Source organism: Acipenser ruthenus, chromosome 12 (assembly GCF_902713425.1).
Source record: "Acipenser ruthenus chromosome 12, fAciRut3.2 maternal haplotype, whole genome shotgun sequence".
Classification (NCBI taxonomy): domain Eukaryota; kingdom Metazoa; phylum Chordata; class Actinopteri; order Acipenseriformes; family Acipenseridae; genus Acipenser; species Acipenser ruthenus.
In genome coordinates, this window is record NC_081200.1 from 34,289,710 (window position 1) to 34,306,712 (window position 17,003).

The window sequence follows — 17,003 nt, forward strand, 5'->3', positions numbered from 1 at the left end:
ATACAAAAATACCTTATTTAACATTACATTTCTCTTCACCAATGAATAACTGTGCATGGGTTACTCCCTCCCCCTCTTAAAACGTAAAGAGGTGCCAGAGGCTGCGTTCACGATACGCAGACTTTGCTAAGTCTGCGCAGATTCTGCAGTAGAATGGCGAAAGTCTGCGTGGCGTGAACGCACCCTAAGTGTGTTGCCATCTGCTGTCCTGTGACGTTAGGAAAACGTCACGTGCCCCATGGAACGTTCGTCACATGACCAGCTGCTCTTCCCCCTTCCTTCAACCGAGAGGGAGAGAACCTCTTCCTCCTTCAATAGAAATAGGTGTTCCGACAAAAACACAAATTAAATAGCCAAATAAAACATTAGCGTGAAAACCGTGTGTCACACAGAGAAACATGAACGGACACGCCATCCTCTACACCGGGGTCACTTTGGCTTTCTGGACTACCATTCTCATCGTCGGTAAGGGTCGAATGTAAAGTTATGTTACTGCAACATTTTTTATAATGGTGGAAAGGGTTTTTTTTTTTATCAATGTCAAATCACATACTATTTACCTAAATATTGTTGCTTCTAGGCTTTATACAAGGCCATTTCTTTAGTCATTTTTCTTCAAAAAGCCGAATGAAGATGACAGACGGACGCTTTTTTTCTACATCGATGCATTTATACCTCATACTTATCTGTTATTGGATGCGTCCTTATCATGTTTACATTAATTAAGTGACGTTTGTATTCCCCAGTATTTATAAGAGTCAATTTATTGATGTATGGAGCGCTAGTATGGGCTTATAATTGTAAAATATGTGACGCCACTTGCTGTAAACTATTTAACATGTGCAATTGGTTAAAGTGAATGTTGGCTGAGTGGTTTTGGTAGTGTGGATTATTTGTAGAGCCAATGGGCACGTTTAATGTTAAAGGAGATGCGCATTACATATTTAATTGCACTCTTTTGAAGACCAGTTGTGTAACCAGTAATATCCTGGTTAAATGACAGTGTGTTTAAAATATAATTGTCATTCCATTGCTGGATGACATCTGCTCATTAAGTACTGTCGTCTTTAAACATCAGTTGTATGTAGCACACACTTTTGTGTGTGCTGTCCCTGACTAGACTGAATAATTTGCAATGTAAATGACATTCCTGGTCTGTACTGTAATATACAGTGTAAAAGCTGCATCTCCCTGTTGCATGTCAGTTTTAGTCAAGGGGGGCAAGCAAAACAATATTAAATATATTATTACAATATAAAAATGGTTGTGCAAATAGAGCACACTTTACAAAATTGCACACTTCATAATTATGATTCCTGAGTTACAGTTTCAAAAGATTAATGACTATAAGCTATTTTAAAGAATATACAGGGTGCAAATTTCCACCCCCAACTTACTTTAATGAATTTAAAATAGTAATTATTGCAACATATTGCCCCAGAGCCATTTAAACACCTTGCAGACTACTGATGTCAAATGTTTGCGGTCCTGGCAGCCCATGGTTTTAAGGCAGGTTTTAAAAATATTTTGTACCTAAGTCTGAATGTATGCAATTGCATCTTGATTGTATCTTAAAAGATAATGTTAACATGACCCAAAGATCAAATCTATAGTAATAATAGTTAAACATGTTTTTATGCCTTACAGTTTTGTATGTGTTCTAGTTTGACTCTTGCAGTGGGGGGTAAACAATATCACAGAACATAAAAAGTCCCAATTCATCAATACTGTACATTAAGAATGTGGCAAGGGAAACATTTAATTGTAATTATTAGATCAATAAAGACTGTATATATAAGTAGCAGTATGCTAAATATAGATGTTGTGTTCATTTATTTGGACATTGTATACAGTATTTTATAACCTCATTGCTACTTTCAAAAGCAGTTAGATTGTTCCTACTAAAGTATTTTACATTTCCTTCATAAGAAACTGCAGCAACCCAAGTTGTTCAAAGCTACAGAAATATAAATGGTCAATAGAATCGTGTCTTCATATACTAAAAACTGTACTGTACATTATCTGTCAGTGCTTTGTGTTTACTGTTAAACGCAGAAGTAATTTATTTCACTATCAATCAGCAAAACCATTCCACCAAATGTGGAGTAAAATGCAAGCTAGATCGATTTTCTTTCTTAAACTGGTACTATTTTGACTTTATTTTAAATCTGTGAAACAAGTGAACATGCTTGCAGTTAAAGAAACCAGCAACAAAAGTAATTAATGCATTGGTTTGCACTGAAATATATATTTGGGATTCTATAGTATAGTATATTTTTTGTTTGGAATAAATCAATTGTGTTGATTTGTTTCTACATGTCATATCTCTGACTTTTGTCATTTTAGTCACCATGATTTAGTTGAATTACCTTCTCGTTGCGGTTTATTCTACCTGGCTGAAACTCATCTGACCAGAGATTGTGCTTACAGTAAACAATAAGTTTAGTTTATTCCAGTCTTTGGCAAACTAAGTGCAGTTTTTCATTTTCCCTTGTTACTATACACCTCATGGATTTAGTGGAGTGAAGACAGACTGCAAAGTAGGAAAGGAAGGAAGTGTTAGGCAAACATGGACAAAAATAGAGAACTGAAAACACTGCACAAGAAGAAGGTTGTTCTAGCCCTTATCAGTGTCATGATTTGTCCTTTCTGGTGTCATTTTGGCATTTTAGGTGGCTATAAACCCACAGTTTTAATATTGGAATACCATTTTAAAATAAGATTTGAAATCTGATTTAAAAAGTCTTAGAAATCACTAAATTATTAATTTCTAGAGTTTTTTGTGCACACAGATACACTGAAGACAAACTGCAACTCATTGTCTACTGGGAAACACCAGCTTGCTGAAGACAATGCTATAGAGTGATATTGGTACTGCAATAGTGTAATGCTAATTTAAAACCAATGTGAAATAATGTGGGGTTTTTTTGTTTTTTTTAGGCACATGTTATACAATATTTGATCTTGGATTTCGATTTGATGTGGGCTGGTAAGTGTTGGAGTGCACTATGAACCTTCTTGTAGACTGGAGGATTGTCTCAGGTGACTTGTTTACATATGTATAGGTTTGCTACATACTGTACTTATTTACTGTACACACAGGAAAGTGCGGGATGTATGTACTGTGCTACATTAGAAAGTGTTCACAATGTTTTCTCGGGAGGCCTGTGTTCCACACTTCACTGTGGGCTTCTGTTTCAGGTCAGTGTTGGAGGACTCAAGGCATAGCCTGTGTGTTTACAGTTTACACTGCCTCAGTATAACTAATACATTATTTCTCAAGGAAGTCACAGGTCCTAGCTGGATGTGCACGGCTGGGGGTTGTTTCAGTGTGCTGCTTTTTACATTCCTTTGTTAAAGTTATCTCAGTGGCAAAATAGACTTAACATAGCAAAACTATAATGAACGTGACGCAGGAGGCATCTGCAGTCATTCTGAATGGTGATTTTACATTTTGATAAGTTTGTGTTGCAGTGCCATTCTACTGTATGAAGACAATTGTGTAGCACAGCATGAATATCGTGTTTACTACAAAATTGTCAGTGAAATAAAATGCGACGTTTACCAGTTCCAGAAAAACACAGAAGCGAGACTCCCAACGCTTGCTGTAATCGTTTTCTGCATACAAAAATGTACTTCGAGTTGACCGCCGCTCCAGAAAGTCATCAAATGTACAACGTGTTGTATCAGAATAATATACAAACAAACCAACCAAATGTAAAATAACTGCAAACTGTACCACAGCAGTAGCAACAGATGCACACAGAGACAGTCTTTCAACTTCAAACGTTATTTTTTAAATGTATGTAAAACCTACATTTTTGTTTATAGTTCTATATGCTGTCAAGCTTACCGATTTTACAGTATTAAAATTTGAACCTGATGTTGTGAAAAACATAATAAGTAAATAAATAAATATTTAGTTTCATTTTCCCTTTTTCCTACATCCATAGACCGACCAATTTTATGTTTATGTAGGTACTGTATATTGTATTTAAAAAAAAAAAAAAAAAAAGTTTGGATTTTCATCCACATGGCTTCACACACCATTTCCCCTTTCCGCCGTGATTTTGAACAAATTTCCGTGACAAAATCCCAGCCTTACTTATCAGTTATTAAAATAGGAATTACAAATCAAACAAAAAATGTCACTCTGCTCGATCTAAAAGATTGATGTTGGCTTGTCAGAAATATCGAGAGGCATTAAAAGAAGTCGAGTGTCTCAATCTCGCGTCTACTGTGAATAGTGACTGATGGACGTCATGACTGTATCACTCGCAAAGAAACACCAGCAATAAGCAATGTCTGATACTCCCCATTACTGTATGTTTGTGCAAATGGGTTTTGAGGTTTAACTCGCATTACATAATTCAGTAATTATTGGATACTACACAGCATTTTGTGTTTTGAATGTTAAGTCTTTCTGAGGTGTTGTTATTTTTATAAAGTTTTGAGGTTGAGCATTCAGTCCAGGTTTGATAGCACTTACGAAATCCTAAACAATCTCCATTACTTCATTAATCCAGAATAAACAGAATTCCAAATTAAAAAAAAAAAAATCAGAGGTTAAGTGTTGAAGTATTTTTATTGTGTTTTTTTTTAATTTCTAAATACTGTGTGTTTCCAATTACAAAAATCATAGACTGAACAGCAAAACATGAGGTCATTGGCTTGCCAGAGCCTCAGAACCTTTTAATTTCTAGGGGCTAGCAGCCACTGGCCTTATAAAACATTATTTCTGCTACTATATGCTACTACCATATTACTTTGAATTAACAGCGCCCCCGAATTAACGCCTCACTCAGATATCAGCTTTTTAATAGACGCCAATAAAGAAACGTAAAGAGTTTTTTTTTCTACCCCTGCTCAAAAAATAAAGAAACGTGCAACTCTGAAATGGACGTGACACCCCCCGAAGAGACTAACAAACTAATGTACACCCACCTTAGTAAGCAAATGTTATTTTATAGTTCAGTCCCGACAGACAACCCAAGATGAACTACTTATAGCACAGCAGTCCTTCACGTCCCTTTTTTTTCCCAGCAGAGTTCAGTGCCAACACAGCAGGGGATAAAACAAGGGCTGTCTGTTTACCTCGTCGTCAGCTTGGATGGTGAAAACTTAAACTCGAAGGAGCTTTGCCGGTCACTCTTAAGTGCTATCCGAAAGCGGGCTGAAGATATCTTCTTGTAGGGGGTTTAGCTGTTTTGTTTTTTTATTCAATTGGAATTTTACTCAGTCCTGTACAATTATATTAAAAAAAAAAAAATAAATAAACTTGCTTACTATCATGAGAAGATTTAATTTGGTTTCTCTTAAAGAGAAATTACAAACAAGCAGGTAAATTACAGTGAGAAAAAAAAGTAAGAGTAGGATAACAGAAATCAAACCGATATTCAGAGGTAATATTTTTCGTTAAGAAAAACAACTGCATCACACTCAACTACTGTTCTCTCTCCTCTTCTTGTCCCACCCCATAGCAACCAATACACACTCCTGATTCGCTGGTACAATACTCCCCTGACCTCCCAACTCCCACCTAATAGGCTGTCATTAACTGTCAGTAAATGTACTGTATTCAAGCCCCAAAAGCATACAAGAGTATAGTGCTGCAGATCGGATCCTCTCATGGCGCTGTTTCTAAAATGCTTTAAATCATTTAATAAAATATTGCAGCGTTTGTAAAGCATAGTATTATTAATAAAGGCCGTCCTCGTATAATCGCCGCCCTTGTTTAAGAGCCGTAGTCATTTTTATCAAGTTAAAATAAACAGCGCAGCGCCAAATTGAAGTAATAATATTTCCGCTATGATGCTACTATTTTCCACTTTCATAAGTTGGTATCTCTGTACATGTATGAGTTCAAGAGCTGCTCTTCTATAGACATATATAATGTAGGAGATGTATTGGCAATTGATCTAAAGTGGCTGATCACTAGATGGCACCACTTACTTCTAGACTGACTCTTCTACACGTTTACACTTACACTAGACTGACCAAGTCTGCATGGCATATATCTATATGAGTGATCCTCCTGACCTGAGGTGAAAGCACCTTAACAAAGGTGATTTAATAAAAAATAAAAATAAAACTCAATTAAAACAGTAATTTTCTTTTCAGTTTTTTTTTATATATATTTTTTTTTATAGTTGTAGTCGAACTACATGGTGACATGAATGATCTGATAGAATATTTTATTAAAGTACATTTAGTTCTTGGTAAAGGAAGCATACAGATGTTGCTGTAGAGTTAGAATTTGTGATCGATGAGTTTTTGTCACATGGAAATAGTTTAGACACATTTCCTCTTGTCTTATTTTCCATTGTGGACTATAGTGTCAGTTATTGTTTCCAAAGTTTGCATGGTAGAAAGATATGTTTATTCTGCAGGGTTAGTCAAAATAGCCCCTTAACAAAACGACCTACACTTTATACCTATAATGCCTTTTATAATGTGAGAAATTAAATAAGTGTGTCTCCTAGATGGGCACATCTCTAATCATTATGTCCTGGATTATTTCACAGTCTGATAGACCATACAAATTACTCCCCCTTTTAAAAATGCACTAATTGACAAGGAAACCTATAACTGCACTGTTTTCATTTTCCATTGCTTTTCAGGTTCCTGACAGAGACCTCACCATTCATGTGGGCAAATCTGGGGATCAGTTTGGCTATTTCTTTGTCTGTGGTTGGTGCTGCATGGTAAGTATATGTTCTTTCTATTTTCTGTTAATAGATGTATTAATAAGTGATGGGCAGAATTAAGTCTTCAAACCAGCTGAGTAGTTGTGCCTTGTGAGGTTGTTCTACTACCAAATTCTTCCATCACCCTCCATGCCACTTTTAATAGAGAACAATGTGTGATTTTCTTTCCCATTCTGCCGCAAATGGCAGAACATGTTCTGTTCTTGGAGATCAGCTGTAGGGTTCAAAAGCCACACAGCTCTGTATACATTTGTTTGAAGAAATTAATGGAATCCGTAAACCTCCTATTCGATTTTATTACATCAATTTTCATTACAGTTGTTTCAGCCTAACAAAACAAAACCTAGAGACTTCTCATTTTTAGCACCATAATTTACTGTACTGTAAATGCCTTTCAAAGGGAGGTTCCCCTTATTGTTGATAGCTCAGAATCAGATGACCTCTTTTAAATAGTTGCCTGTTGATTGCAAAGCTTGTCATAATTAGTTAGATGCTGGATAGAAAATGTATATAAACTGTTTAGATATTAGATTAGTGTCTTAAACCCATTCAGAGACAGACTTGTATTCCTTCAAATTTAAGACACATTTTTTAAACCAATTTTTTCTTCTCAAAAATGGCCTGCGTCTTAAATTTGAGTACAGCATAGTGATGCGTGTATTAAAACAAAAGACGTGACTGCCCGAATTGACAAACAGCAAAGTGACTGACTGCCAAGAAATGACGAACAAAAACGTCACTGCCCATTCTCGAATCATCCATGACATACAGCCAGCCATTTACGACACAACTTACTGTTACACAGCGCTCTTCATGCGAAGCATCCCAGGGCGCTTCACAATAAAACCAAAAATAAAAAGGAAGCCAACGGCGAAGCAATCCAGCTTATAAATAAGCTAACTCGAACAGATATGTTTTTAAATTTTATTTAAGTTTCGTGAGGAATTCGAAGAAAAGCTTTTACAATTTTAGCGTTTTGTTATTAGGCTCAGTTGTAACAAACAGTACCAGCTTGGAAATGCTGATCAGACCCCTGTAAGGGGGTGCTGGGAGGCATGAAGGAGTCTAGAGTGGGGACCAGGGAGAAATGGTGACACCGTGTAACAAATTTTTTATTTATTTTTGGTTCCTGGGTAGTAAGTGTTATTTCCTAATTGCTTATGCCTCAAAAGTATAGAAAATGGCTGTTATTCCCCACAAACTTTGCTTTTGTGACCAGGACAGTGATATTTTGAAATGTACATATTTTCCAGAACATTCCAGATAGATTCAGTGCTGAGTAAACTTGGAGTAACTTCTAGAACTTTCTAGAACTTTCCAGTAATATAAATAGTAGTATAAATACAGGGGCCTTAAGCCCACCAGTTCAGTTTAGTTCCAGCTGCCTAAGTGGATACATATCTGCATTTTTCTGAGATGGCATCAAGAGGCTGCAAGCATCCGGCAGACTCATTTTGCTATGTCTGCGGCCAATTTATCAAGACAAGAGCGAAAAAGTACTCCGTGGAAGCATCTGCTAAGATGTGTGAGGCCTACAAGGCATATTTCGGCATGCCTGTCGGGGATCAAGACAAACCCTGGGCACCTCATTTCACCTGCGAGCACTGCAAAAAAACTCTGGAAGGTAAGATGGACAATTGTTGCTCGGAATTTTATGTTATAAAATTTGTTAAAATTTTTAAAATTGTAAAAGTTTTTAATTTTAAAATGTTTTACAATTTTCAATGTTATTGAAAAAATATATCATATATGAAAAATGTTGCGAGAATCTCTTACACATTAGTCATGGGTGAAATAAATGTATTTTTGTAGGATGGTACAGCGGGGAAAAGAGAGCCATGAAGTTCGCTATCCCAAGAATTTGGCGGGAACCCACTGACCACTCAAGCAACTGCCAGTTCTGCATGGTGGACCCTTCCAAACGTCGGACTAGCAAGAATGCACCTGCTATCATGTATCCGGACCTTCCTTCATCCATCGCCCTGGTGCCACACTGCCATGAGCTCCCCGTACCCACTCCTCCGGAGAGAGAGCAGCTGTCTTTAGAAGAGTGCAGCAAGTCAGAGAGCGAGGAAGACGTTGTAGTTCCAGATGACAATTTCAGAGGTGGAGCTGAGGAGAGAAACCCATACTACCCCAACCAAAAAGACCTCAACGACTTGATTAGAGATCTTGGTCTCACCAAGTCCAATGCCGAGCTTTTGACGTCTAGGCTCAAGCAGTGGAACTTGTTGGATGAAAGTGTGCAAGTCGCAGATCAGAGGAAGCGTCACCAACCTTTTTCCAGCTTCTTCAGCCGTCAAGATGGGCTCTGCTTCTGCCGCAATGTGACCAGTCTGTTCGAGGCAATCGGAATCGCCTGTAACCAGAATGAGTGGCGCCTCTTCATTGACAGCTCATCCAGGAACCTCAAAGCCATGCTGCTCCATAATGGTAACAAGTACCCGTCTCTTCCCCTGGCTCACTCGGTGCACCTCAAAGAGGATTACAACAGCATCAAGACCTTGCTGGACACCTTAAAGTATGATGAGTACGGCTGGGAGGTCATAGGAAACTTCAAAATGGTGGCATTCCTGATGGCTATCTTTGCCTTTGGGACAGCAGGGACACCAAGGCGCATTACCACAGACGGGACTGGCCACAGCAGACCGAGTTCTCTGTGGGGAGGAACAACGTCAAGTGGGAGCCACTGGTGGACCCCCGGAAGGTGCTGATGCCACCACTGCACATCAAATTGGGCCTTATGAAACAATTTGTCAGAACTCTAGATAAGGAGTCGGCAGCCTTCAAGTACCTTCAAGACTTTTTCCCTAAGCTGTCTGAGGCAAAGGTCAAAGCCAGTGTCTTCGTCGGACCACAGATGAAGAAGATCCTGGAGTGCAATGAATTCCCCAAGAAGCTCACTAGTAAGGAGAAAGCGGCTTGGAACAGCTTTGTTGCAGTGGTTCGGGGCTTCCTGGGCAATCACAAGGCCGAAAACTATGTGGAGCTGGTTTAGACTCTGGTGAAGAACTACGACACAATGGGCTGTAGGATGTCCCTCAAAGTCCATATCCTTGATGCTCATCTTGATAAATTCAAGGAGGACATGGGAGCGTACTCGGAGGAGCAAGGCGAGCGCTTCCACCAGGATATACTGGACTTTGAACGCCGCTACCAAGGACAGTGTAACGAGAACATGATGGGAGACTACATTTGGGGGCTGATTCATGAAAGTGATTTACAGTATAATCGTAAATCTCGAAAAACTACTCACTTCTAAATCTTTTGTAGTCATTTTTGTATTACTTTAGTATAAATACATGTTAATTTGGATTCATGTGTTGTTTTTTTCTGACTTTATGTAAACGAAAAGACACAAATTCGCCCGTTTTCTCATTGGAAATAGGTAAATTTCAAAATATCACTGTCCTGGTCACAAAAGCAAAGTTTGTGGGGAATAATAGCCATTTTCTATACTTTTGAGGCATAAGTAATTAGGAAATAACACTTACTACCCAGGAACAAAAATTGTGTTACATAGTGTGATCAAAGTGGCTCAAAGTTTAAAACGTGGGTACAGTACACTTAACTCACACACTCAAAAACACACAATGCTACCACATTTCTCATCTTGTTGCGTGTGACGTCTGTACCACGGCTCGCCTTGCAGTGGAAAAACAACCCAGGCTCTCCTTAACTGCACCGTGAGGGCTTGGTACGGCCCTGGCGTTGCTCGGTTGTACAGTGGAAGTCTCTGAAGTTATATTCATACTGTATTCTGTCCTAGAAATTGTATCTGGAATTATTGTTCCATTTGCTGTGTTCATGACGTTGCAATGTGCTTGGAATTGTCGTGTTTTGGAGGAGGTGATTAAGACAAAACAATACAGTGGTCATTTTCATGCAAATTAAAATTGAATCTGTATTATCCTATAAATAAATGTGATTGAGGTTGAGGTAATTGTTTTATTTTTCTTTTTGTACAGGGGTATTTACATCACAGGCTCCAGCATCCTTGGTGGTGGTGTGAAAGCACCCAGGATTAAAACGAAAAACCTTGTCAGGTAACATGCTGTTGAGAATTATTATTATTATTATTATTATCCTAGCTGACCTGTCTTAATTTAGATATACAACATCTCTATTCTGCTTAATTGGTAGAAAAATAATCTTAAAATTATTATTCTTGACTTGCAATGTAATTATTCCTGCAGACTACTGCTGATTTAATTTCTAGAACAGATCTGCATGACATATTTATAAGTCTTGTGGATTATCCTTATTCTTACTATTCTCAGTAGTTAAAAGAACAGGCTATACACAGATGTTTGGCAAGCAGTAGTTGTCCAAAATAAATAAATGGGCTATAAAAATGACAGAGGAAACCTCATTGGAAACACATTTCACAAATGAAAATGAATCAGACAATTTTTTTTTTTTTTAAATGGCTGTATTGAGTTTGATAGTCTCTAACTCACATCCTTACTTTCTTTGTAGCATCATTTTCTGTGAAGCTGTCGCCATCTATGGGATTATTATGGCAATTGTCATTAGTAACATGGCTGAGGTACGTACCATGAATGCAACCATGTATATATATCCTGCCGCTTCCAGTAATAGACCCTCCTGGTTGTTGGAGTGCAATCGGTAATTGCATTATGAATGACTACATAGGTCTTTATTGTGTTGATATTTTGATGCTATTCCTAAAACTCAAGAGTTTACAACATGAACACATCTGCCCCTAGAAGAGCACCATGATCCAGTTTAGGTTTTCTTCTTTTTTTTCCGGCAGTGGTAGTGATAGTCTTGCTTTTAGCTTATTATTTTTTTTCTTTCTAGAATTTCAGTGGCACCACCCCTGAGACGATTGGAGCAAGGAACTACCAAGCAGGTACAAAAAAAATTTTGAATCTCAATGCTATTGTTTTAGTTTGCAGCGATTTTATTGAAAAGTTAATAATTGAAACATTTCAACAACAACAACTTATGGTTATATATACGTAAGTTCCAAGGTTCAGTGGAAGACAGACAATCCAATAAAAAGGGTAAGGTTGAGATAGACATACTTAAGAACAGGCATATTGATTTGTAGCAAACTTTGAATTGCTGTTTATTTTTTCTTCCAGCTATATTGGCATTTTGCCAGAAATGTGAGTGTACCAAATTCCTGAGTGTTTAAAAAGTATTATAGAACACCATGTAAAGCGCCTTTGTGATGGTGGTCCACTATGAAAGGTGCTATATAAAATTGATTGTGTTTACAACAGATGCATTGCCAGAGTTGTTTTTCTTTTTTTTTGTCCCAACCAAATCCCTATTAAAATGAAAAGTGTAAACCCTCCATGAACGGGATACTGTGTAACATGGTATTTGTCAGAATTCGTTCCATATTGAACAGTAGATGCTGTACTTCCTGTGTTCCCATATGGTGCTGTATTATATACATTTGTAATGAATATCTTTTGGTACTTTTAAATTTGATATTGACATTTTGTACAGTGCTGAGAGATGATATACTCTGAATGTATAACACTTTTTATAAACGTCTGTGTTTTGGGCATTAAAGTGTTTACGTGTTCTTTGTGATTGGTGCGTATTAGGGGTGAGACGATTCATCGTGTAGCAATGCATCGCGATACTTGACAATACGATACACCTTCATGTATCGTGATACAAGCTTGAAATGAGTAGCTTACAACGGACAAAAAACATGAAATAAATGACTTAACAATAATAAAAAGTTAAACGAAATTTAGAGAAAAAAACAAAAGTTAGATAAAAACATTATTAATAATAATAATAATAATAATAATAATAATAATAATAATAGGCCCAAATAACAATGTTTTTTCTGTATTCCATTGCTAGCAAGCAGGGAATACTTACACTTTTTCATAACAGGCTGCAGAAACGCTGCCTGGCCAATGGTAGTTGAGACAGCGGTGATTGTGGCCAATGGGAGTGTAGCGGATGTGGAGACAGCATTTTATGTCATATAAATAGATAGCTATGTGTTTCTTTTTCATTTTACCAGTTTTAATGTATTGCTCTCCTTTTAATGCGTCCTAATCATAATCCGGTGTAAATGAGGCAAGTCTGTCATTTGTGAGGCAGGATAGGCTATAAGAATTGACATTTTTTTGCAGAAAGAACATATTCTGCTTCCTATAAAGGTATTTATTATAGATGACAAAACATATATTGCATTTCTTAGGAGTTTTATTTTATATTTGCTCACCTTTTAGTGCGCCCTAATAATGTTTTTATTTGGTTGAATAAGCCTTAAACTTTGATTTGGTTGAATATGTTACTTTCTTTAAAGAAATGTGTTAATCCTGATGAAAATTACTTATTTAATACTAATTTATCATTAATTTTAATCCAATGATTAAAATGATTTCTAACCACAGTTAAAAAAAACACAGTGTTGTATAGTATACAAAATAAAATATTATACAGAACCTTAACTTCAAAAATACAAATACTTTGTGATAAAATGTATGGTTTATTATTAAGTCTTATAATAATCTATTGAGTTAAAGTTAAGTATGATGCAAGCAAAAACGCTGATGTACTTTTAAAAAAATATTGAAATTGTTATTGATCACAACTTAATGCTGAAAAACTTCATATTTAGATTTTTCTAAAGAAACACATGAACAAAGCTTTTACTTTTAATAGTTATCAAACACATTGCTTTGTATTTTTTTTCCTTTCTCAGAAATGTGGTAAGGAGATTTGGTTAATTCAACTAAAATGGATATCTCAGGAACTCTAGTTGACATACTGCTTTATCTTTAAATTCAAACTAGTGGTTTACTACTTTGTGGGAAATAAGTATAATTTATTTTGAACTGAATCTGTGTCTATAGAATTGAAATTGTAATTATTTTCAAGTCCGTCAAGTAGAGATGAGTTTTTCATTAGTATCGCGATACATATTGTATCGTTGCTTGTGTATCGTGATACGCCTGGCATCGTGGCTTGTGTATCGTGATACGTATCGTATCGTGACCTTGGTGTATCGTCTCACCCCTAGTGCGTATGTATGAGTTTACCAGTGTTGAGAAAATACTGTACAGTAGGATGTCAGTAAAATTCCAAAAGTACCCATAGATATATTATTATATGCATAAACAGAATGTCAATTGTCGTCATCTTCTAAACAATCTCTGATTGTGTTTTTCTTCACTTGTTGTTGGTGTCCGACAGTCACAGCTTTTGTGATCATACGACATAAAATTAAATAGACGGCAAGGCCGTATCTTTTAAATTGCCTGTCTTCACATATTTATTTGTATGTGACATCAGCAGTGAAATGTCCTTTTATATCGCTGTCATCAACAAAGTGAATACTGCAAACTCGTGAATATTTTAAATCAAGAACATTTTTCTTTTCAGTACTTGCAGCCACTTTTTAACCGATCTTTTTGTTTTGGGAGACGATGACAATGTATACCCAAATTTTTATAAAAAATGATTTGTACAGCCAGGGGCTATGCAAGTTACATTACACTGGACTGACTCTTCCAACCAGTGGCATCACCGGAAGTGAATTTCAGACATGGCAAATTACAGGTTGATAAATCGAGGAGTTTAAACAGCTAGTTTGACAAATACCGGTCGAAAACAACAAAAAGAAACCCGAGATCACATTGCTTTTGTACCTTGTTTAACCCTTTGCGGTCCTATGTTGGACCTGGTCCGACATTGCAATTATTCCTGTCCTGTCCGACATCATCAAAAAAATGCAAAAAACGGGTTTCTAGTCATTTTTTCGCCGGAAAAAGCCGAGAAAACCATTCAATGGCCGAGTGGGAGCGACAGAATCCGAGACAAGCCGAAAAAAAAAAAAAAAGGGCGTATCTCATGAATAGTCATACTTGCCCCTGGCATCACATAGGGGTGGCCATGAGGAAACAAGCTGCCTGTTACTGAATCAGTGCACAGTGAATAACACGGACATTTGCAGAGCTTTTTTGAGATGTTATAGTAATAAAATAATGACTTGGATCGCATTATTGAGTTTGGTGATAAAACGAGTGATCAGGAGATGATCAATTGGTATGGACTATTATTATTATTATTATTATTATTATTATTTATTTATTTATTTATTAGCATATGTGAAAGCTATAGTGAACAAAGGGTGGGGCGGGGCTGGAGATGCCTAGTGAGTGCTTTGTTGATATGCAGGGCCTTTTAAACCCGTTTGACTGTGGGGGAAAAAATACTTTTAAACAGCGCATCTAAAATGAACTGCGCCTGTGAAAATAAATTGGACCTGATGCGCCTGACACGCACTTAATAAATGGACTGCAAAGAGTTAACAATACAATCACAAAGTGATAATAAGTGTTTCCCTTCATCTTTAAGTGTAGGTTGACAGATCGTTTGTGTTAATTCAATTAGCAATACCTATGTGTACACCAGGGGGCACTCAAGCACTTCTTTTGACGTTAAATACTGTAGTGCAGTGAAGTAGGACAGAATAATTGTAACCTTGAAATCTAAACGATTTAGTTTTTTTTTGTTTTGTTTTGTTTTGTTTTGTTTTTGTTTTTTTGCCTTGCAGGTGTTCATTTTAAAAATACATTTTAAAAGCTGTTCTGATTGAATGCTTTGTTTTTAATTGCAGGTTATTCCATGTTTGGTGCTGGTCTAACCGTGGGCTTCTCCAACCTGTTCTGTGGTATCTGTGTTGGCATTGTTGGAAGTGGAGCTGCGCTTGCTGATGCACAGAACGGCAGCCTTTTTGTAAAGATCCTTATTGTGGAAATCTTTGGAAGCGCCATTGGATTGTTCGGAGTCATTGTTGCTATCTTACAGGTAATACCAACAGTGACTTATTTTGTATGTATTATTGTCTTGTTCTTATAGAAGCATATAAAATAGGCTCTCATCTAAACCGATATTATTTAGTAAATTAAAAACAAACTACATTTCATGACAGGTATTTATGAAGTTTGTTCCCTTTTTTTTGTTTAAAGGAGTGAGTTATGTATTACTTTTTACCCTTTTATTAAAATATAGCAAGAAAATAATATATTGTGCTGTAATTGTTCTAACATTTTTTGTCTTCCTACCAGACATCAAAGGTAAAGATGGGTGACTAAAAGATGTGACAAGGCCATACAATTCACAAGACTTCCAGAAGAAGACAATTCTGAGGACGAGACACAGATGAATTGTATATAGTAATTTATTTAAATGTTGTTTTTTTTCCTGACATGTTTGACATTTAACCCATCATTCTCTGAAGAGTGACTTTTGTGACTTAAAACCATTGATGGTGACGTAAAATATTTGCACCCAGTTGTCCTTAAATAAATGTAACTTTAGTTTAAAAGAAGTAGTGAGCTTGTCTTTAAGATTATTCCCCTTAAATCTGAAAATTAGGTGGTGGTGACAGGCCAGAAAAGAAATTCTTAATGGTTTAAGATCAACTAACTAATGCATATTTTTGTAAATTGTATGGTTTTGTTGTTAAATGGGGCAAAATTAATGTCATGCTGTTCTATAGACTTTTTTATCATTGTAAAGTTAACATTTATTTAAAAAGCTCCTCTACCTGTACAAATCTCTCTGCCTTTATAACTCCACAAGAGTAACAACTGGATGGAATGCTTTAGAGGTCTCTAAAATATGGATAGCTTCTAAATGTGTTAAAGATGTCAAGTCTACCTGACAGGTAGACTCATGTCTGCTCACAGGTACAGATGACTATATGACTTAATGGATTCCGTTGGTTGACAGTTAATTTCTAACAGTGACCACACAGACATCTCATGTTACTGCAGTCTAAAGGGTGTTAGCAGTATAAACTAGATTTCAAATTCAGAGGAGGAAAAAGTCTGGGGTTTTAATTAATTTCAAAATCCAGACAATCCTCACTGGTTGAGATTCAATAAGCAAACAATATGTTCTTGTGCTCAGTCTAGTCACAAGGGATTAAGGCATAATGGTGGACTCCATACTCATTCTGTGTATTTTAATGAAAAAAATGGCATATGTACAGTTGATCTTAACCACCATTTGTGTTTTAAATACTATGTGCTTTGTGTCAGATCAAGAAATAATTAAAAGCTTGTGCAAACTGTGAAGTGGCATGCTTTGATCCTTATAGTGTAAGTGTGGCTAAAGATGAATGGATACGAGTTGTGTGTTGTATTTTGAATATATTTTTCAGCCTTTATATGAACAGTTTAATTATTGTGATAAAGAAAAAAAGCTATCTGTATAACAGAAATGTATCTTGAACAAAGGCACCCGACTGGCGCATCCAGTAAAGGTGCCCCGTGTGGAGTGCAG

At 36.6% G+C, this 17,003-nt stretch overlaps 1 protein-coding gene across 1 annotated transcript; it reads left to right on the plus strand.

Moving 5' to 3' along the window:
* Nucleotides 1-206: 206 nt before the first annotated feature.
* On the plus strand, nucleotides 207-16,795 carry LOC117417258 (V-type proton ATPase 21 kDa proteolipid subunit c''-like). The gene is made up of 8 exons (XM_034029249.3): nucleotides 207-465; nucleotides 2,941-2,989; nucleotides 6,621-6,704; nucleotides 10,676-10,753; nucleotides 11,187-11,256; nucleotides 11,532-11,583; nucleotides 15,331-15,521; nucleotides 15,782-16,795. The coding sequence occupies exons 1-8, from the start codon at nucleotides 399-401 to the stop codon at nucleotides 15,806-15,808; spliced, it is 618 nt and encodes a 205-aa protein (XP_033885140.1). The 5' UTR covers nucleotides 207-398; the 3' UTR covers nucleotides 15,809-16,795.
* The last annotated feature ends 208 nt before the right edge of the window (nucleotides 16,796-17,003 follow it).